The 22469-nt window shown below is 46.2% G+C and overlaps 2 protein-coding genes across 10 annotated transcripts in view; one reads left to right on the forward strand and one right to left on the reverse strand.

Annotated features, from left to right (window-relative positions):
* Window positions 1–2818, reverse strand: part of TTC13 (tetratricopeptide repeat domain 13) — a 75461-nt gene extending 72643 nt beyond the window's left edge. For 4 of the 9 annotated variants that reach the window (XM_032313716.1, XM_032313720.1, XM_032313713.1 and 1 more), the window contains exon 1: window positions 2444–2817. In XM_032313716.1, the coding sequence (XP_032169607.1) occupies window positions 2444–2711 (268 nt within the window). In that variant the 5' untranslated portion in view covers window positions 2712–2817. Of the gene's footprint in view, window positions 1–2443 lie in introns of all 9 variants that reach the window. The other 5 variants (XM_032313719.1, XM_032313717.1, XM_032313715.1 and 2 more) reach the window with 2 other exon arrangements.
* A 113-nt stretch (window positions 2819–2931) lies between these two features.
* On the forward strand, window positions 2932–19853 carry ARV1 (ARV1 homolog, fatty acid homeostasis modulator). The gene is made up of 6 exons (XM_032313724.1): window positions 2932–3193; window positions 9562–9681; window positions 11940–12093; window positions 16319–16543; window positions 17149–17295; window positions 19507–19853. The coding sequence occupies exons 1-5, from the start codon at window positions 2990–2992 to the stop codon at window positions 17289–17291; spliced, it is 846 nt and encodes a 281-aa protein (XP_032169615.1). The 5' UTR covers window positions 2932–2989; the 3' UTR covers window positions 17292–17295; window positions 19507–19853.
* The last annotated feature ends 2616 nt before the right edge of the window (window positions 19854–22469 follow it).

Here is a 22469-nt window from a genome sequence, read left to right on the forward strand (position 1 = left end):
TCAGAAGGGACCTCTGGATTCAGAACATGAGCCCCTAAGTTACGATATGGTTAGCTGCAAATCCTGAATTTGTTCCTACATCTGTTTTGTTAGGACAGAAAGGGACCGGGGGCGGGTTTCACAGGGCCCAGCTTCTGGCCTCTTGTCAAGATGAGGAGGGAGAAATGAGAGACACTCCAGGGATTGCTACCACAACAGAGATGGCTTCTGTCACGTACTGCAGCCAGTGAAGCTAAGAGAAACAGCTGGAGTGCCAAGGAGCATCAGCAGCTGCCTTTGGGAATGATTAACTGGGGCTAATGGCAGCGGCAAACCACTTGAGCACCTGTTGGCGGCTCCAGGACACTGATGTCAGCCCAGGGGCGGCCAGCTCGAAGACTCACGCCACACATTTGCAACAGCACATGTGGACTTCCAAACGATGAAAATAAGTAGTACGTGGGGGAAATAAATAGATAGCTGAAACACATGAATAAATTATGCTTAAAATCTCGTAACAGAGTGTCCATCCTCAAGCAGAGAACACCAAGTGATGGTTTCCACATAGGAGAGAATTGCTAGAATGTAAAGAATTCCTCCAAATGCCTAGTTCATGAAAACCTATACAATCTAGGGGGAAAAGCAAAATGCAGGTCAAAACTGGCTCAAATAAGGACGCAAACCCTGGCATAAGCCTGATGCCACAGAGTGAAATGAACCATCTAGGTCAAGAAGATGAAGCAATTTCACAACAGAAATCGATTTTCATCTTCCATTGCCTAGAATCTGGGTCTCCCTGAGCCAGTGAGCACCACCACAGGACTATAGGAAGGAAAGGAAAATGAAGACTTACAGAACAGCGTATTATATGCTAGCAAATTCTACAGATATGGTTTCCCACCTATAAGCACTTAGTGCCTAAGACAAAGTTTCCTCTGGACCCTCCCCGCCTGGGCCCCTCCCTTTACAGCTTGGGGGCTCAGGAAAGTGCTGATTTCACTGTGTCTTAGGTTGCCCATCTGAGGAAAAGGAGCTACCATCCAATGAGGTAGTGGCTGGGATGCAGACTGATTTAAGAGAACAGGCTAACCAACCTAAAGCTAAACCTTACAGAAAAACCCGGCATACAGCAAGCAACTCCATATATGTTGGCTCTTTCTGACTTTCCTCACAGCCCTCTTGTGAAGAAAATGAAACCCTGTAATTAGGTAACAGGGTCTTCAATTTAGAGAGGCGGCAATTTTGCAAAGACAAGCAATTAACCCACACAGAGTCACAGAAAGCGGTAGAGGTACAAAAGCCATTCTTTTCCCACGCTGCAATGTTGGCTGTGTTCTGGATGCCGTTACTAGCCAAGGTCCACCACAAAATAAAGTCACATACCTTCTAGTGAATGACACTTCCTTAAGGGAGTCAGATTGTGCTTAAAGGAAATCAGAGCGTGCTAATCTTAACATTTCATCTCAACTAAAAATTACTTATTGTCTTCAGAGCTACACAATAGTAAAGAACCCTGACATGGGACCATAAAAGCAACCAGCCAGCTTCTAGGGAGTTCGGTAGCCCCAGACCTTTCAAAACCAAATCTTGAGTGAATCCTGGGGAAGAGGAAAAGGACAGGAAGAGAAAAGGGAGGGGAGGGGATTGGAGGAGGAAAAGACCCAGTGGAAAACCTCAAAACAATAAAACCCCACACACATGCATTTTGCCCCCCAGGCGTCTGCTGTGATTTACTAAGCTGAGGGCAATAGCGCCCATCTTAATGAAGGAGCTGGCCTAGATCCAGTACACACACAGCTCGGACATACAGGGGCTGAAGGCCTGCAGGGCCCTTTTTGCCCCCTGGGAGACATCTGACAGGTCACAGGTCAGTCTTTAAGAACCAGAAGCAAGATGACATCGAGCAGATAAAACGGGCTTGAGTTTTTGTTCCCTTCTTTCTCTCAAGCATCAATTTTTAAGAGGTTGTGTTTAATACAAGACATCAACCCAGGAGGTCAGAAAACCTGATTTCTGGCCTAAGACGGGCCAGGCATCCCCTCTCCGGGCGCCGGCCCCAGTGTCGTCCCTCCCTCGCTCCCCGGCACCCGCGGGGCCCAGAGCGGGTACCGGGGCCGCCCCGGGCCACTTGCCATCCTCTCTTCCACCCTTTCAACAGTTGCTAGGACTCCGGAGGGGCGGCTCTGGCTCCAGGAACAGGCTGTCCGCTCTCTTCTCCACTCACCAACCTCCCCACGGCTGCTACGACAGGACCGCGCGCAGCGGCGTGGGTGCGAGCGGCGGGAAGCGGCCACGGCGCGACACCCCCGGGGCCGGCTCCCGCAGGAGCGCACGCAGCGACGCGGCTGCGGGCGGCGAGGCCCGGGCGGCCCCGCACCTCGGCCCCGGGGCCCGCCGTTCCCACGGCCCCGCCGCCCCCGCGGCCCCGGGCGACCCGGACGCCCGCCCGCCGCCGCCCACTCACCGCCGCACTCGACCGAGTACTGGTCTCCCCAGTCCCCGGACTGCGGGCTGCAGCCGCCGCCTGCGGGGGCCTCCTGCTGCTGCCGGTGCTGCAGCTCCTGCTTGAGCAGGGACAGCGGCGAGTAGTGCTCTGTGGCCAGGGTGCCCGGGCACGGCCCGGCGGACAGGACCCCCAGCAGCAGCAGCACCAAGACGCGCCGGGCGGTGTCCGCGGCAGCCACAGCGCCGCCCCAGCAGCAGTAACAGCGGCAGCAGCCGGCAGGTGCCATCTTTCCTCAAGGCGCATGTGCGGCGGCCCTCGCCGCACGTTGCGGCCTCCCAGCCTTAACCCGCGGTGGGCAGGTGGGCCGTGGCAAGGGGGCGGGAAAGGGGTGTGGCGTTGCCTGCTGGGAGTTGTAGTCTCAACTCGGCCAGCCGCGAGCCCCCTTTCCGCGACTGAGACTACGAATCCCAACAAGCACCGCACGGGACAGGCTTTCCGGTTCGGTTTCTGACGTCTTCCCCCGCCGCCACTAAATCGGAAGTTCTCGGCTGCAGTTGCGTGGAAATGGGCACCGGTGGGCGGAGTGGGCTACGGCCCGGCAAGGGAAGCACAGAAGGCGTGGCCGCGGGCAAGGGGAGCGCGGATGGGGTTGCAGCAACTCCTGCAGCTGCCTCGGCCTCCTGCCCGTACAGGTGCATCGAATGCAACCAAGAGGCCAGGGAGTTGTACCGAGACTATAACCACGGAGTGCTGAAGATAACCATCTGCGTGAGTGGTCAGGCGCGGGGTGTTCTTGGGAAGAACCGGCGCGGATTAGGGGGCCGTAGGGGGGGGCGTGGGGTCTGTATATCAGCTTTTTAGGGCAGTAAAACCCGACGACTTTCGGGGTCCCCTAGTATAGCCCTCAGTTCGGAACTCGACGTTCCCGTCCGGGATCGTGGAGCGTTTGCGTGGTTACCTGTCGTGGGAGAGAACCCACCAGCCGACGGCGGCTTTCTCGCGCTCGCGGTGTTTGCTGGTGAGACCCAGCGTGGGGAACGGATCCGCCAACGCAGTTGGGTGTAGACGTCGTGCGGAGAAACTTAGAGACAGGATTAGGTTGACGTCCGAGTTCATGCCCAGACTCTTCGGTTCTTAGCGGTTCTCCGGTTCATGGATGAATGTTATCACCCGTGCGGTCCACACCCGTAGTCAATGTCCCCGGTTTCATCCTTTGTGGTTATTGAACGCACGGTGTGTGTTGGGTGCAGAGCCCCAAGCTTGACCTCGGTGATAACCAAAACAAAAATGATGAAGTACACATTTTGCTTTCAAGGTGTTCATAGTCTAGAGAGGATGGTTGAATGTTTCAAAGGTCACAAAATTGGAGGTTCTTTTTGGGGTAGTACAAGAGAACCCGCCACATAATATGCAGTCCATGTGCTTTTGTCCCATTTCTGTTCTCCTGATGATTTTCTAATAATAATCCTCATTAGAAAAACATGGTCTGCAGTGATACAAAAGAGAGTAGACAAAGTGTGAATGTGTACTTTGTCATTGTTGTCCACTGACATAATCACTTTTCCAATCTCAAGTGGTTTCCCTCCCTTGGAAAGATCTCCACCTGGTAAAATCCAACATACCGTCTGATCTGTCTCCTCACCCTTTCGGCTATACTTCAACTGAGGAAAAATCACCTAAATTCACTAACCTCTTGTAGCCCTTGATGCCATCTGGCCATCACAGTACATTTCACTAATCCATTCACATTCCTACTCTGATGAACCATCCTCACAAACCTTCTCTCAGGTTTCCCATGTATGCCTCCCTGCTTTGCTAAATAAAAAAGAGAGAGAGAGAGAGAACTTGCACACGCTTTGCAACCATATAAACCTAGTATTTGCACCCGTTATTCATATGCTCTTTCTTTCCTCTTGTTAGAATGGATGAACCGTCCATACACTTGTCTCCAACCAGCCTGCTCTTGTGCCCTTGACCCATTCGTCTTCTTCCATTGACTTAGGGACATCTCTGCCACAGTACTCTTCTGCTCTCTGCTGGATCCTTCCCACCAATGTATGTACTAGACTTCCTTTAAGAAACACACGCACGGTCCCTCACTTCCTCCTTTAGCTCCTCCTCTTTTCCCCTTCGCTTTGACAGCAATCATCCTTTAAGAGATATTTGTACTAGCTATCTTTATTTCCTTTCCTACTTTCTCTTGAATCGACTTCAGACACACTTTCCTCCACCCACCATGACACCGGAGACTGTTAAGATCACAATTGCTGACTTGTACTTCACTAAATCCCATTATCCATTCTCACACTGCTGTGTGCAGTTGCCAGGACACCAGACTCTTCTAGTTTTCTTATCTTTTTTTTTTTTTTTCAAGATTTTATTTATTTACTTGACAGGCAGAGAGGCAGGCAGAGAGAGGAGGGGGAAACAGGCTCCCCACTGAGCAGGGAGCCCAATGCTGTGCTTGATACCAGGACCCCGAGACCACGACCCAAGCCGAAGGCAGAGGCCTCAACCCACTGAGCCACCCAGGCGTCTTATCTCACTGGCTATTCTTCTCAGTTTCATTTCTGGTTCTTCCTCACCTGCCTTACCTTTTAACCATGAAGTATCTTAAGGCTCCGATCTTGGGCCTCTACCTCTCTACACACTCTCCTTTGAAGAACTCCTGCTGGCTCGTGGCTTTAAATTCCATCTAAACTTTGACAATTCCCAGATTTAAACCTCCAGCCTGAATCTCTTCCTTGAACTCCGCAATGTCCCCGCATGTCCAACTACCTACTTGATTTCTCCAAATGGATTTTTGTAGTTGCGTCAGACTTTCACAGTTAATAGCAACTCAACCATTTTAGTTCCTAAGGCCAAAAAGCCTTGTACTCAACCTTGATTTCTTTCTCCCACATTCCTCATTCGTTTCCTTGGCAGAGCCTCTGTTAGTCTTTGGATTATGTCTTCAGATTATGTTTCGAATCCCCTGCTTTTGACCACCTCTACAACCGTGACCCCCGCTGTCATCATGTCTCACGTGGGTGATTGTCCTAACGCTTCCCTTACTCTCCTGCAGCTCCATTGCTTCCGGAATGTTCTTAAACCAGACAGGTTGCTTCCTCAGGGCCTCTGCACTCTACGTGGAGCGCTGTTCGGTCATGTGTCTGACATAACTCCCTCCTTCAATTATTTTTATTTTTAACGTCTCAGAGAGGCCTCATCTGACCACCCTGTTATAAATTGTGATTCCTCCTCCGGGCTCAGGTATGTGTATCAACTCTCCCTGCTTTATCTTTCCCATAGCACCTGTCATCTTTGAATATTCTTTGCAATTGACTTATTTATTTATTGCTTACTTTGAATATTCTATACAGCTGACTTATTTGTTATTTATTGCCTATCTCCTCCCAATGAAATATAAGCTACACAAGGACAGAGAGTATGTGAGTATGTATAATTTCTTCATTAATACAGTTGGCTCACCCAGGACAGTACCTGACACATAGTAAGTACACAATAAATATCTGCTGAATGCATGAACCATTTCTAGGTTTTTCAATGCTCATATCATTGGCCATTCTGGTGGCCTTGTGAGTTGTATAGCATCTAAATTTAATGACTTCTGTACTGGCCCAGTTAAATGATCTGTCCTAAAGATGACAACCACATAACTGTGAATACAGTCTTTCATCCAGTAAAGCTGTAACTGTCTCTGCAGTTAGTGATCTTTAATGATACAAATTAATCTTTATCTTTTTTAAAATTATTGGCATTAAGCTAACAAAATCCTTTTCCTACTCACCAGTGCTGGCTTCTCTAGAATTATATTTGGAATACTGAGTGATGATACAGTACATTATTGTACACAGTCATTCCCTGATGACTTAGAGTGCGTAATATCCTCATCTTTGTCGTGATAATACATAGTAATACCCATAGTGGTATTATTTAGGAAAAATCATTTCATGGATGCTGAACTCTGAAAATTAAATTGTAAAATAATTCATTTTTTAAAGGCTCTCCCAAGTCTTGAGAGTAAAAAGTTTTTAGACATCAGGCTATTTGTTCTGGACAAAAATGGCCCAAGTTTCTATAAGCTGGTAACTCATGCACACTTTGGTCTCTTAGCTGCTGTCTTTGGAGCCAGCAGCATACTCATCCTGATCTCCCTGTGTTTCTCTTTCTCTTTGTTCTTCCTATTTTTCCACTGCCAGGCCTCCCCACTTGCCCCTTTGGGTTTCCCTCATTCTCCTCCATCTAATAGAAGTGTGTCCCTTGCTTTTAACCATTCCCTCTCCCTCAGCTGTTCACAGTTTATTATAATTATGTTTAAAGATCTAGTACTTTTGATCTCCTGTAGCAGCTGGACTCTTACCTGTGCTCAGATATTTGATAAGTTCATGATGGTAACAAAACCAGACTCCTTCGAGATCCTCCTAAATTTCGAGTCTGTTCAGTACTACACTATTGAGCTGCCACACTTAGATGCTGGCTGCAGAGATGAGTAGGACACTGTCCTGCCCTCAAGGAACTTAAAGCCTAGGAGGTTCCGCTTTCAAGATTTGTGTTCTCCGGGGCGCCTGGGTGGCTCAATCAGTTAAGCCTCTGCCTTCAGGTCATGCTCAGGTCATGATCCCAGACTCCTTCTTGCTCAGCAGAGGGCGTGCTTGTCCCTCTGCCTGCTGTTCCCTCTCCTTGTGCACACTCTTGCACATGTGCACGCTCTCTCTCTCTCTCTCTCTCTCTTTGACAAATAAATAAAATATATATTTTTGAAAAGATATATATTTGCTTATTGTGGTGCTGAAATGAAACAGATTTGAGAATGAGTGGGGAAGGGCACGGCCCTGGAGATGATGGGGAGGAAGAAGCAGCCAAAATTTTCACAAAATGTTGGCCAGTGTATATTCTAAAAGAGATGTGATTCACTAGAGAACTGGAGAGCATAGCATCAGAGAGTCATTCATACCCATGGTGAGATAGAGATGGTGGAAGTGTTTGAGTTTCTGGGGTGTGCATGGTCCCGTGCTGTAGGGATTTCTTAGAGGACAACTTTCTGTTTCAGGATTTTTGTCTAGTAATTAGTAAATGGAATGGAACAATTTTTTTCAGAATCAGAAAATGTATCTAAATGTAGCGGTCAGTCACTCAGATGTTTTACTATATTTGTTTGTGTGTGTGGTTTCCCAGATCCTTACATTCGAGGTGAAGGAAGCACCCAAGGGAAAAGCAAGTAATAGGAACTGAACAAGGAAAAATGAGGCTGAAGCTGATAGGGAAGGAACCAGCAGACCCTAATGAATTTTCAGTGTTTATGAAATATTCAGAAGGCGAGGAAGGGAAGGCGTAGAACAGAGCATAGCACATGAGGCCAGAAGCTGCTCCTTGATTGCGCTCATGTCCCTGTGTTCATTCCACTGAAACCCTTGCGGTAGCAGGCTTATTCGTCTGCCTTTTCTGAACTGTAAGGTCCTGGAGGATAGAGACTTAGTCTCAAAGTGAATATCCGGCACCTTGGAGGTGCCTGGTCCATAGAAAAGACAGAGATGGCTGTTCTAATGAATGTTGTAGCCCCTCCAAACACATCGGTCCCACCGTGTCCGCCAATGTTGGTTTCTGCCTACCTCCTTCTAAAAATTGTCTAAATCCTGACATAGGCTTGCAGTGTCTGAAGATGAGGTTTAGGGGACTTTTAAAGGACAGAGAAAAGACCCTTGACCCACCAGCAGTTTCATTTTCAATGAAGCAGCAGCGTTTTACAATGAAGCAGCATTACAGCAGGTGTTACAGTGTGGTTTGCAAAGAGGAAGCGTTTTCCACACCGGTAGCATAGGGAGGGTGTCTAGAAAACAGCTCCTTGTCGTGAACATGGGATTTCTGATTCTGTGCCTTCTGTTTAGGCCCTGGCTTACTGTTTGCCCAACTGAAAAACTGCAAAATTATTCACCTCTTAAGCCTCGGTTTTATTAGGTGCATTTAAATTTGGGATAATAGCACATCTCCCTTCATTGGTTCACTTGATTGATGACTCAAAAGCATACCCATTTCTTGTAAATTACATGAGTGAAGTGCAGAGACTCTTCTTAAGTTGGAAGTGATTTGTTCATTACATTTGGATTAGAGAATTAATACCCTTCAGCACACTTCATTTCCCGCCCCAGGGCTTTGATGTAATTAAAAGGCCATCCCCGGTATGTTTCCGTGTTCATCACTTCTGTTTCCATTTTATCTTCTCAGAATTTCAAAATGTTTTGTTGAAATTGTAGCCATTAGAATAGTAGCCTTGATTCAACTTTTGTAACTAAAACTGTTTCAGATGTCACATTTCTGATGAGCTTGTTCTTGTACACCTGTGTTTTATATGTTCTGATGATGCTGGGATTTGATAAACATTGTAATCACATGTCTCTAAAAAGGGCAATTTCACAGGAGTCACAGGAGAGTCTCATAGGAGAGTCTCATAGGAGAGCCCAGGGGTCTTGCTTCGGGTCGCCTAGAACCAAGCTGACCAACCCACTCCTTTTTTTTACAGCTCACGATCCTCCAGGGTCTTCGCTGTCACAGAGACCACCCATTTTCTTTCCATAGTCTCGATGTTAGTGGAGGAGAAAAAACAAGTTTCTCTTGGTATCTGCCATCCCCCAGATTGTTGATGCTGCTCCACACACTTTACCTGCTTTTAGCTTTCAGAAGCTTTGGGTGTGGGGGTTACTCTTCTGAATCCCTTCCTCCAAATCGTGTTTCAAGAACCACAAAGTTGATGGCCATCTAGCCAACAGGGAACAATTTCTCAATAAGAGTATGTTATAAATGTATTTACTTATTTTATAATAAGTCCTACAAATTGAAAGTAGGATTTTCTGGGATACTTTTCTGCCTAAAATCAGTCTTTAAGTCAAATATCTTTTTAGCTTCTTACATATGAGATTAAAAGATTACTGTCTCACACCTAGAAGATTATATTGTCATTTCTGAAACCAGGGCTTCTGTAGGTGAACATTTTGTGTCTGAAGAGAAGTTAATTTAAATTAATGCTGGTATGTCCTTATTGCTGTAGAAGTCCAAAATAGACTCTGCTAGTTTGAAAGCCTTTAAGATTTCGGAATGTATACATTTGCTTGTTCTAATATTATCTCACATTATTTCAGAAATCCTGCCAGAAACCTGTAGACAAATATATCGAGTATGATCCTGTTATCATCTTGATTAATGCTATTTTATGCAAAGCCCAGGCCTACAGACATATTCTTTTCAATACTAAAATAAACGTAAGTTGTGATCATTTTTTATTTTCTAATTTTACTTGATAATGCTTTTGTACTTTTAAAGAATAATAATTTTGAACAGAATTAAAGAGCATTATTTAATAAAAAGATTCTAGGGGCGCCTGGGTGGCTCAGTCAGTGGGGTGTCTGCCTTCAGCTCAGGTCATGATCCTGGGGCCCCGGGAGCAAGCCCCGCATCGGGCTCCCTGCTCAGTGAGGAGCCTGCTTCTCCTTCTCCCTCTGCTGCTACCTGCCCCCCCCCCCCAGTTGTGCTTTCTCTCGCTTGCTGTGCTGCTCTCTGTCAGATAAATAAGGAAAATCTTCAAAAAAGAAAAGAAGAGAAAGAGATGCTAACGAGGATGGGTCTTTTATCTCAACAGCATCTGGAAGTTGCTAGAAATAACAGGCATTGATAAACACTGTGCACAATGTTTAGTGAATATTTAAGAATAGGGTCACTGGGAAGAAACTGACAAACCAGGGCTACTAGTTTGCCTTTTAGTGGGTTACCTTTTAAAAAAGACGTCAATTATTTCTAACAATACAATTAATATAAAATTGTATCTAATATAAAATTAAATATATCCAGGTAGGGAGAGAATTACACCTAGAAGAAGTCAGCAAACATTAAAAGAGAAATATTTTTAAACAATTTACTGCGTTCTTATTCTACTGAGGGAATCCCTCCCCTCCACCCACCAAGTTAAATAACCAGGGTAGTTTTTAAACTGCTGGACCATTGATTCCCAAACTTTGGTACACAATAGAATTGCGTGGAGGAGAGGTAGGGCAGTTAATCTCTCCAAGTGAGGCCTCACCTAGAATCAATTAAATCAGAATCTTTGGGGATGGGTTCAGGCATCAGTATTTCTTAAAACTCCCCAGGTAATTCCAGGGTGGAACCAACTAGACTAAGAAGCTCAGAAATCTACAGTGATGACTGTTCCTGGACTACATCGTGTTTACACACACACACTTTATTTTCCCCACTTTCTATTGACATAGACAGTCCAACTCATAAGAGTAATATATTTTTTTATTTTTAATTTTTTTAAAAGATTTTCTTTATTAGAGAGAGAGAGCGCGCACATGCCCTGGGGGTAGGAGCTGAGCACAGAGCCTGATGCAGGGCTTAGATCCCATGACCCTGAATTCATGACCTGAGATGAAACCAAGAGTCCAACAACCAACCAACTGAGCTGTCCAGGTACCCAGTACAGCAATGTATTTTAAAAAGACAATTCTTCGGTGCCTGGGTGGCTCAGTCAGTTAAACATCTCCCTTCCGCTCAGGTCATGACCCCAGGTTCCTGGGATTGAGCCCCACCTAGGGTTCCTGGCTCAGTGGGGAGCCTGCTTCTCCCTCTCCTCCCAGCTTGTGCTCTCTCTCCTTATCTCTGTCTCTCTCTCTCAAATAAATAAATCTAAAATAAAATAAAATACTAAAATAAAAACCCAGTTCTTGGGGTTCCTGGGTAGCTCAGTTGGCTAAGTGTCTGCCTCCTCATCTCTGCTCAGGTCTTGATCTCAGGGTTGTGATTTTGACCCCCATTCTTGGGCTTCATGCTGGACGTGGAGCCTGCCTAAAAAGAATTTTTTTTAAAAAAAGCTGATTCTTGGTACCTGGTATTTTCTTTTTTGCCAGAATTTTAGCCTTTTAAACTTACAGGGGACTTTCTGCCTTTTAATTTCTGTCTTCAGTAAATGAATTCATTCTCATCAGGCATAGGGCCTTTTTTTTTTTTTTTTTAAATTTATGTTCAGACTAATAGCTTCCTGTGAGGTATGATGGAATCTTCAGGTTAAATCTGTTCTCATGGCTGCTTCCACCTATCCATGAGGCACAGAAATTCTGTGCCTGATTCTGTTCTCATTCAGGACGGATGCTGAAAGCATAGTGAAGGGTGAAGTACTGTTTAAGCAGTGTTTCTTAACTAGGGGTATACATCAGAATCCTCCTTACCCCTAGAACTGTTTCAAAGTTGCATGCTAGGATTACCTCCAGAGATCCCGGATCAGGATCGGGGCCTAGACCTTTGCAGTCTAAAGAATCTTCCCGTGATTCTGATGGGCATTGCTCACGAAGAAGCCCCGGTTTACAGACGACACAATGACCCCCTTAACTGAGCAGTTCTGAATTTGAAGAGCTATGAGATGGGAGCCTCCTCCAAACTGCAAATACTTAGCTGTGTCTGTGCCTGTTTAATATTCCATATAATTGTTTCTTTACCCCGTGATTGGCATTGTGTTTTTGACACCCAGATGCATGGAAAGCTCTGCATATTCTGTTTGCTTTGTGAGGCGTACCTGAGATGGTGGCGGCTTCAAGATTCGAACCAGAACACTGACCCTAACGACTTCATCAGATATGCCAAGGAATGGGATTTCTATAGAATGTTCGCGATTGCCTCTCTAGGTAGGAGGAAGCCGTGCTTTCCATCCTTAGTGAACTAGTAACTGCTGTTCTGATTAAAAGTGTGGGGGGCACCTGGGTGGCTCAGTGGGTTGGGCCTCTGCCTTCCGCTCAGGTCATGATCCCTGGGTCCTGGGATCGAGCCCCACGTCTGTCTCTGCCTGCTTGTGATCGCTCTCTCTCCATCAAATAAATAGATGAATCTTTAAAAAAAAAATAATAAAATAAATAAATAAAAATAAAAGGTAGGTGGTCTTGATCACTGGTAAGAGGAGAGGGTTAATGCAGGACTTGAGACTAAATGTTCAGCTGTGTCATCAGCTGCTAGGTGAGTCTGTCTAAATTAGCTACTTTCTTACTATTTTGTTTGTTACTACACATATGTTACGGAAATGGTTATATATAGCAGATGAGAGAGTTTCATAAAATATCTTGAGGCATTATATTGTTGGTAAAATTCCTCAGTTTAATTTCTCGATTGTCTAATTTAAAGATTACATAGGTCCCATCTTTATGAAAACAGATGGATAATTGCCAGGCATTATCCAATGTACTATGCTAATTGTATAGAACCGATGCAACCTATTTACTAGGGAACACTTCTTATTTATCTGACTGCGTTCAGGGAAAGTGGCTACTGGGGGCGCCTGCGTGGCTCAGTGGTTGGGCATCTGCCTTCGGCTCAGGTCATGATCTCTGGGTCCTGATTCAAGCCCTGCCTCGGGCTCCCTGCTTAGCTGGGAGTCTGCTTCTCCTTCTCCCTCTGTCTGCTGCTCCCCCTGCTTGTGCTCTCACTGTCAAATAAATAAATAAAATCTTAAAAAAAAAAAAAAAGAAAGAAAGAAAAGAAAAGAAAAGGAAGAAAGAAAGAAAATGGCTACTGCCCCCAAATTCCTTAAGTTCCGGAATTGCTTTTCTTCAGAATTCAAATTTATGACTTAGGTCAGAATTGTCTTAATTTTTGTGACTATTTTCTTACTTACTGGCTTCCATGCTTCTCTGCTTCTAAACTCTTTGATTATAAAGAAATATTATTATAATAATATCAAGTCTCCAGTTCACTGCAGTGTCAGATTTCTGGACTAGGTCATCGTTTGTCCCATTTTCTTCTCTGTCTGCCCTCACTCCCTTGGTCTCTTCATGCAGTTCTGAGGTTTTAAAATTTGAGTGCTGGGGCGCCTGGTGGCTCATTCAGCAGAGCACGTGACCCTTGATCTTGGGGCCGTGAGTTTGAGCTCCATGTTGGGTATAGAGATTACTTAAAAATAAAATCTTTTAAAAAATAAATAGATAAAATAAAATCTGTATGCTAAGGAGTCCCAAACATACATAATAATATTTAAAACACCCTTGAGGGGGGCTCCTGGGTGACTCAATTAAGCATCTGCCTTTGGCTCAGATCATGATCCCAGGGTTCCTAGATCAAGCCCCGTATCAGGCTCCCTGCTCAGTGGGGTGTCTGCTTCTCCCTCTGCCTGCTCCCCCTGCTTGTGCTTGCTCGCTCTCTCTTTTTCAAATAAATAAATAACGTCTTTAAAAAAAGAATCCTTGGCGGCGCCTGGGTGACTCAGTGGGTTAAAGCCTCTGCCTTCAGCTCAGGTCATGATCCCAGGGTCCTGGGATCGAGTCTCACATCTGGCTCTCTGCTCAGCGGGGAGCTTGTTTCCTCCTCTCTCTCTGCCTGACTCTCTGCCTCTTGTGATCTCTGTCAAATAAATAAATAAAATCTTTAAAAAAAAAATCCTTGAAAACATTGCCTAAGCCAAGAACTAGAACCTACTATAATTTTAAGCTTTAAAGCAAAGACTATGAAAATTTCTAAGGATAAACCCTTTTATGTCCATAATTTTTAATATAAAAAAAATACAGGCTTATTCCCAAAATTTGGAATTACTGTAGCACCTACTCTGTAGCGGATATTTTGACACTCAATCAGAAATATTTTTCTAGGGCGCCTGGGTGGCTCAGTAGGTTGAGCCGCTGCCTTCGGCTCGGGTCATGATCTCAGGGTCCTGGGATCAAGTCCCGCATCGGGCTCTCTGCTCAGCAGGGAGCCTGCTTCCCTCTCTCTCTCTGCCTGCCTCTCTGCCTACTTGTGACCTCTCTCTGTCAAATAAATAAATAAAATCTTTAAAAAAAAAAAAAAAGAAAAATATTTTTCTACTGTTACTTAACTGTTTTATCCAATATTAAGTTTTGAACCCCTAAAATAGCTTATAGAAAATGTGTTGTATAAATACAACATCTTATCACATAAACACTGCTTTTACAGTTTGATCAACTTAATGTGCATAGTCATCCTACCTTTGGTAGGTAGGTTGGGGTTCTCCCCTGTGTACATCTGTGGAAGCAGAGAAGTAGGAAGGCAGGTGATTTCCCCAACGTTCCACAGCAGGTTAATGTCAGCACGGAGAAGGGTGGCTGTCCGGGCTCCCCACGCGGTGTTTTCCCGTGCCGAACCCCGTAGGCAGGTAGCTGGTCCCACTGAGCCCATCAGATCCACGAACGCCTCAGGAACAGAGGCTGCAAGATACCTGCCTTGTGAAAGACAGTGCAGAGCCCCAGGACTGGTGCAGGTACATAAACCTCTTGAGTTCTGAGTTAGAAAGATAAGGAGGGGGGCGCCTGGGTGGCTCAGTTGGTGAAGTACCTGCCTTTAGCTCAGGTCATGATCCCTGGATCCTGGGATCCAGGGCAGCCGGCTCCCTGCTCAGTAGGGAGTCTACTCCTCCCTCTCCTCTTCCCTCTGCCCCTTCCCGGGCTTGTGCTCTCCCAAATGAATAAATAAAATCTTAAGAAAGAAAGAAAGAAAGATGTGAAGGTTATCTTATCCACCTCTCTGTCCAGTACAAGAAATTCTCTCAGTTCTGCAAGGTAGTCTAGCTTTGTTTGAATGTCTCCAGTGACAGGAGACAACCCATTATTGTTAGATCATTCTTGTTAAGGAGTTCTTTGTTGCTATTATTAAAGTTATTTTTGTGCAAACCCCAGGCTCTAAGATGCGCCTATTTGAGCAGATCCTTGCAGTTGACAAGTCCTGGAGTTACTTCGCAGGGAGATGGGGTGTCTCCCCTGAGGGATATACCAAACGGCTTGTAGGCCAGCCATCCAGAATTATTTTTATTGATTCTAATCACCTATGATTGGAACCTTTTTAGTTTGTCTCTCTTTGGTTATACGACATTTTAGGAAGAATACAGTTGTCTCTCCTATAACTTGATACATGTGTTCCAGAAAAACCTGATTCTACAGAAACCTGAATAACACAGTTCGGGGGAAAAACAGAATTAGGGACAGACCCCTCAAAACATACCCAGCTGGGTAATCAGAGGACTAATAATCTTTTTTTTTTTTTTTTAAAGATTTTATTTAGTTATTTGACAGACAGAGATCACAAGTAGGCAGAGAAGCAGGCAGAGAGAGAGGAAGGGAAGCAGGCCCCCTGCCAAGCAGAGAGCCCAATGTGGGACTCGATCCCAGGACCCTGAGATCGTGACCCGAGCCGGAGGCAGCGGCTTAACTCACTGAGCCACCCAGGCGCCCCAGAGGACTAACAATCTTAATAAACATCATATAACAGCTAAGAACTGCCAGATTCCTAGTTAATGGGAACAGAACAGACTGCTCTGTTCCATGGACCCAGTAGAACTGTGGCTTTAGGTCTGGACTCGGTCTATGAATGCTTCGCGGAAGGATAAGGAATTGCACTCAGATAGTTTGTCGAAAGGAGTAAGGGCAGTTTTAAATGGAGGTCATGGTATTCGGAATTGGCAGGTAATAGGCAACAAATAGTGGGAGACTGAACAAAGAAAACATCTTCGCGTGTAATTTTTAGGGTGGGTCCCATCTTTCGGATTTAAAAATCTCCTCCGTGTCCTCTTTCATTCTTTCCATGGAGATCTAGAACACCAAAGTTGCTTAAACAGAACCTTACTACCTAGAAAGAACTTCAGAGAGCTGATGGTTACCGTTCTCACAGACTTACTTTTACTTCCGGGGACCCTGAAATACTTCATGGAAGACTTGCTGGAATGGGCTTCTGCAGTCTCACCAGCAGGATGTGACACAAAAGGCAGGGGCTTATTTATTTTTTAAAAAAAGAGAGAAAAAAATTTGATCTCGATGAAGCAGTTCAAATGAAGGCAGCTGGAAATGTGGTTTCTTTGTTTCTGGAGAAAGATGGTTTGGAGAGAGACATTCATATTTCTGTTTTCCATTTCCTCCTTAGAACAAACTGCCTTTTTTATTGGCATTTTTGCTTTCCTGTGGGTAGAACGACCGATGACAGCGAAAACCAAACCCAACTTCACTTTGCTGCTGAAAGCGTTATTACTGTCCAGCTACGGAAAACTCTTGCTGATTCCAGCCGTCATCTGGGAGCACGACTACACACCCCTCTGCCTCCGGCTCATTAAAGTGTTTGTCCTTACATCAAATTTTCAGGCCATCAGAGGTATGTCTGTCTTTCATTCTGTCTTCTCAGCCTTCAACCCACATATAAGCTTAACACCTTGTTTCTCCAACACCGTCTTAGAAACCCTGCTAAACACTGGAATTCTCCATAAAATCCTAACGATGCCTGACATTTCTCTAGGACCTCATACACAGCGTATAGTCCGCATTTGCTCAAACGAATGACATAATATTTTTTCGTTTTCAGAATGCTTTCACGTGCTTTAGCTCAGTACTGGGAGGTTGGCAGCGCTGCTCGTCATGAACTGTGAAACTGAGAAATCTCTGGGTATTTTCTGCTAACCTCTTTGTAACCTTAGAATCTGTTTTTGGTTTTTGTTTTTTTTTTTTTTTACCTCCTTTCATATTCATGGAAATCTGTGTCTTGATTTCAGGAGGAGAAGCTTAATGTTTTTGCTAGATGCTGTGTTTCTCTCCAGAGATGAAAACGTGGGGGAAGGTAGCAGCAGAGATGAATAAGAATGAATAGAGATTCTCTAAAAAACAGCTTTACAGAACAATTCCATTCACGTGCCACAGAGTTTACACGCCGATAGCACTTAATTAAACTCTTAAGAACTTACAATTTGCCTTTTTTTTTTGCAGTGACCCTGAACATCAACCGAAAGCTCTCCTTTCTGGCCATCTTGAGTGGCTTACTGATGGAAAGCACCATGGTCTACTTCTTCCAAAGGATGGAGTGGGATGTGGGAAGTGATTGTGCCATCTATAAACCCCAAGACTTTTGAAGAGGTATAAAAGTCTGTTAATGTTCACACCTTCAGACAGGCGTCCTCCTCAGTTGAGACAAACACTGTTTGAAATAAGGAGATGCTGGGCGCCTGGGTGGCTCAGTCAGTTAAGCCACTGCCCTGAGGTCAGGTCATGATCCCGGACCCCCGGGATCGAGTCCCACATCGGGCTCCCTGCTCAGCGGGGAGTCTGCTTCTCCCTCTGACCCTCCCCCTTTCATGCTCTCTCTCTCTCTCTCTCAAATAAATAAAATCTAAAAAAAAAAAAAAAAAACAAGGCAGTGCCCTTCCATGACCCTCCCCCACCCCCTCGAGGACCGTACTGCACATTTCAGGGTCCTTGTCACCCTCAGGGACATCCACCTCTGTGTTTCATTGCTTCTAGGGGCCCTGTCCACTTCCTGATAGCTGCACCCCACACCACTCGCACCAAGACCTCTGAGATCTGCCCCCTCCCTTCCACGGTCCTCGATTTGGGCTGCCTTTTCCCCTCCAATCCCTGACCCCCTTCTGGCCTACCTCGCCTCTCTTTCCCGCACCTGCAAACTCAGGCAGCTGCTGATTCTTCACCAATGGTCCCTTGAGACCATCGGCTTCCTGCCCTTCCAGCAGACGTGCCTTCTTAGAGCCATTGGGGTGAGTCTCAGCATCTGTTTCCCGGAGTCCAGCCCTGCATCCAGAGTCCAGAGCCTCAGCTGCCCTCAGTGTTGCTCCTCTGCCTTTGCGGTCACTGCCAGGGAGCCTGCCATTACATGGTTCTGGAACCTTCCCCACACTCCTTCCTCCCGTGGCTGAGCCCATTACAGACTCTTTGAGCTTCCTTCCTTCTTCAGTCCAGAACTGCTTTGGTCACCTGTCTGCTTCCCTCCCCCGTCCCTCCGGACTTGCGCTCCCCTTCCTCTCTGTAAGTGTCCTCCCTGCTCTGGTCACAGTCAGACTCCTGGCCCGCAACCCATCGGCTGTAAGGTCCGGGAGCAGACTCGGGGCCTGGGTTGGGGGGCGCAGGTGGCAAGGAAGGCACAGAAGCAGCAGGGAAACGGGTCAGCTCTGAACCGTGTCCACCTCTGCGGAAAGGCCATCCCCAGCCCCGTGGCCTCAGTCTCCCCTCATGCTCGGTCAGTGTTCTTCCCTTCCAGACGTCCCAGTCTGTCCCTGGGCTGGTCCTCGGCGCTCCTCTTCTCTCCTGCTGTTCACACACTCGGCGGTGGCTGTGCCCAAGGCCTGGACTGTTCGTTCTCCCGGGGCCCAGGCCCCCCAGACCCAGTAGCTCCAGCTTGCCCTGCAGCCCCGTCGCTGCGCCCTGCCACGGCCTCCCAGGCAGTGCCTGTGAAGTCGAACTCCGCCTCTCCCCACTCTACCCACCAAAACACAATCCCTTCCTGAGGCTTTTCTCTGGAAACATCCCTTCTCCCTCAGACCCCAGGGCAGCCCTTGTTGTCTCCTGCCTAAAGGTTTGTGACAGCCCCTCACAGCCTTCCCCACAGACACTGGGGCCCCAGAACTCTTCAGCCATCACTTCTGGGGCCCTTCCGAATTTTTCGTCATTCCTCATTGCTGACACAGGAGTTTCTAGTCTCTTCCTGAGGAAGTCTTTTAGCTTTCTCGTCACTCAAGTGTGGTCGTCCATATTCTGGTCCTAAGTTCCTCTCCACAGACATGTTCCCACCCACCTCCTCTACTACGGTCTTCTTTTCATCTCCACATATGGCTTATGCTCTCCCCGGGCCCTCTTCTCCCCCTAACCAGATACAGTCAGTCCTCTCTGCTTCTCCGTGGAAGGAAAACTTTTTCCAAAACTTTGAGTCTGTGCTCTCACTCCCACTGACCTGCCGGGGCCCAGCTCAACCCTACAGCCGTCGTGTCCAGGATCTCCTGAGTCCATGCCGGTGCCAGATACATGGCCCCAGCTTCCCCAGGCGCTTCTAGGTGTCAAGCTGCCCATCGTAATTTCCGGTCACGATAATAAGGGCATCTGTCTCTCACAGCCGTTTGAAAACCGTTCTCCTTTATGTTACCTCGTGTTCTCTATCTTCCTTGTCTTATATTCGAACCCCACATGTTAATGCCTGACTCCCCCAACCTGGTAAACAGAGATCAGGAGGTTACACACAAGGAAATACATACTCCCAGAGCACAGGGCCTGCCCTAGTAAGGATTTGATGAATTAACTTCGAGCAGAAAGTGCCACTCTAAATACTTTCATTATCCGCAGTTGGATTCTTTGTTATCTGTGGCATGAACAGCTGCGTCCAAAAAAGAGAAGACATAAACTACAAACCAAGATCCTCGATGAAGCAAAGATTTGGATACACTTCCTAAAGAAAGCGATGCTTGTGGCATCGGAAACCCCCAAAACTATCACGCTTCTGCCTCCCCCCCATCTAAGAGACCACCAAACTACATACCGATACACATAGACAGATGCAGAAACACAGACGCAGAGACACTGCCGTAGGAAGACTCGGGCCACACAGACCCCTTCAGGTGGGCATCGACCTAAAGGAGGAACGTGAACGCACGACTCGCACATAATAAAAGATCCATGTTTCATTCCTTTGACATGTTTATATCTCTTTTAACTTAAATGTTAAGTTATTGGTTCTAAAGAATATATTTAAAATAATATTTTGTTTTCTTACAACAGAAACATTGTTCTCTTAATAAAGTCAAAACAAACTAAGCGGGGCGCCTGGGTGGCTCAGTGGGTTAAAGCCTCTGCCTTCGGCTCAGGTCATGATCCCAGGACCCGGGATCGAGCCCTGCATCGGGCTCTCTGCTCGGCAGGGAGCCTGCTTCCTCCTCTCTCTCTGCCTGCTTCTCTGCCTACTTGTGATCTCTGTCTGTCAAATAAATAAATAAAATCTTTAAAAAAAAAAAAACTGAGCTTCCGTAAATGTTTTGTAAATTTCCGTATCTTTCCCTGTAACTAATTCTTTAGAAATGGCTGCTCCAAAAATAAATAACAAAAACCAGTGAATTGTACGCTCAATGGGGTGAATTCTATCTCAGTAAAGCCAGCACTAGATACATGAATAAGGTAGCATGAACGCCTTTTCTCTCTCTGCATTTCATTTGCTTGTTCTTGTAGTCATCATTTCCATATTCACGCAGCAGAAATTACTGAGCACCTGCTGTGTGCGTCAGACATGGACACCATGGTGGGCAGCCCTCTTAAGGTCTATGGAGCAGTGGGGCGTCTGGGTGGCTCAGTCAGTTGGGCATCTGACTCTTGATTTTGGCTCATATTGTGATCCAGGCTCTCATTGGGCTCCATGCTGGGCACGGAGCCTGCTGAAGATTCTCTCCCTCTTCATCTGCCCCTTTTCCCCCACACTCGCTCACTCTCTCCATTCTCTCTCTTCCTCTCTCCCCCACCTAAAATAAACCAATCTTTTTTAAAGTTTGCAGAGCAGTGATAGATTTGGAAATATGACAAGGTGATGGCAGTATTGGGTAATAAGTGCTTTGAAGGGTGATGGGGGGAGATGCAGAGCAGAGACACCTGTTCCCCCTTCTAGAAGTCCAGAAGGTCCTCCGATAGGAGGGGGAGAGGAGAGAAACTTTCCAGTATCCCTGGAGGGAGAATAACCATGCACGCCAAGTCTTAGAGGGCAGAGAGTGTCTCATGTGTGTGCAGGGAACTGAATATCCCACAGAACTAGTGGCTGGGGTGTGGGCACTGGGAGTGTTAAAAATGGTACCAGGAAGCCACGTGAAGTTGGATAATGAGGGGCCTCGGGGGTTGTAACTTATCCCAAGGATCACGAAACCAACGCAGAATTCTAGAAAGAAGGATCCAAAGTAAAAAAAAAAAAACAACAACAAAAAAAACACAGCCAACTTGAATGACATCACAGAATAGCCACAGGATGAAGCCCATAAATGGAAAGGAAAGAGGGAGTGAAACATGGTGTAAAGGAGTCCAATCAAAAAGAAAAAGTCCACTGAAAAACAAGTATTGGAAAAATGACCGTGTGATATACAGATCACAACTCCTCCAATCTTGGACCTGTCAAGCCAGGTAAGTGAAGATAATAAACACATCACAATTTTTTTTATTTATTTTTTATTTTTTTTATAAGTAGGCTCCACGACCAGCATGGAGCCCAAGGCAGGACTTGAGGTCACAACCCTGAGATCGTGACCTGAGCTGAGATCAAGAGTCGGATGCTCAACCAGTGGAGCCCCCCAGGTCCCTCCATACAACTGATTTATTAATCCATAGGCAATACAACCCAGTCTTTCTTGAGCACCTTAAAAGTATCTGCTAAATTTTTTTTTTTTTAAACAAGTATTAGAAATCCCTTTCCTTGGTATCTGAGCATGAGTCAGCTAAAGGCTGTGCAAGGTATGCCGGAGGACTACGGAGGAGACCCATCTCTCTGATCCAGCTCTGACCTTAGAGCCCATTTGGCAGGCTGTCTGTTGTATCAGGGTAGGACTCCAGGAACCAGAGCAGTAGGTGCATTGGGCAGATGATTAGTTCTCCACACTCCACCCAACAAAGTTCGTCTTTTCCTGCTCATTTTCCAACATTGATTTATGAAAAATTTCAAAGATACAAAAAAAGTTGCAAGGATTCTACAACGAAAACCCATACACCGACCACCTCCCTTTAACAGTTGCTACGTTTTCCCCTGACTTCTTTTTTAAATTTCTTTAAATAATGATTCCTGGGCAGCAGAATTGCCCGGTTAGTTAGACTGGGAAGTTAGAAGAGAGCAGTGGTGCTCAGTGTTCTGGAAAGAGGTCTATGATTTCCAGCTCCCCGTCCCATGCAGAATGGAGATGTGGTCTAACAACAAGTGTAACAGGCATTTCTATGAAAATCCACTGGAAGCTATAAAAATTAAGTCACTTGCAGGGGTGCCTCCGTGGCTCAGTCGGTTAAATGTCAGACCCTTGGTTTGGGGTCAGGTCATGGGATTGAGCCCCAAGTGGGGGTCTGTGCTCAGCAGGGAGTCTGAGATTCTCTCTCTGCCCCTCGCCTCCCCTCAAATAAATACATAAATCCTTTTAAAAATTAAATCACTTTCAGATATCCCTACTTTCACTGTGTTCAAGGGTTCGCAGAAGACCTGCCTCATACAGTCTGATCCGTGATGGCCACACAGTGGCTATGCTGACAGAGCCCACTGCTGTCCCTGGAGTTCTCGGTACCGCTCAGAACCAGAG

Source organism: Mustela erminea, chromosome 14 (assembly GCF_009829155.1).
Source record: "Mustela erminea isolate mMusErm1 chromosome 14, mMusErm1.Pri, whole genome shotgun sequence".
Taxonomy (NCBI): domain Eukaryota; kingdom Metazoa; phylum Chordata; class Mammalia; order Carnivora; family Mustelidae; genus Mustela; species Mustela erminea.

Excerpts from the sequence above, each read along its gene's own strand:
- ARV1 (XM_032313724.1), top strand. The coding sequence starts at position 2,990 with ATGGGCACCGGTGGGCGGAGTGGGCTACGGCCCGGCAAGGGAAGCACA. Across the intron at positions 3,194-9,561 it reads TGCTGAAGATAACCATCTGC|AAATCCTGCCAGAAACCTGT; the intron begins GTGAGTGGTCAG and ends ACATTATTTCAG. Across the intron at positions 12,094-16,318 it reads GTTCGCGATTGCCTCTCTAG|AACAAACTGCCTTTTTTATT; the intron begins GTAGGAGGAAGC and ends TTTCCTCCTTAG.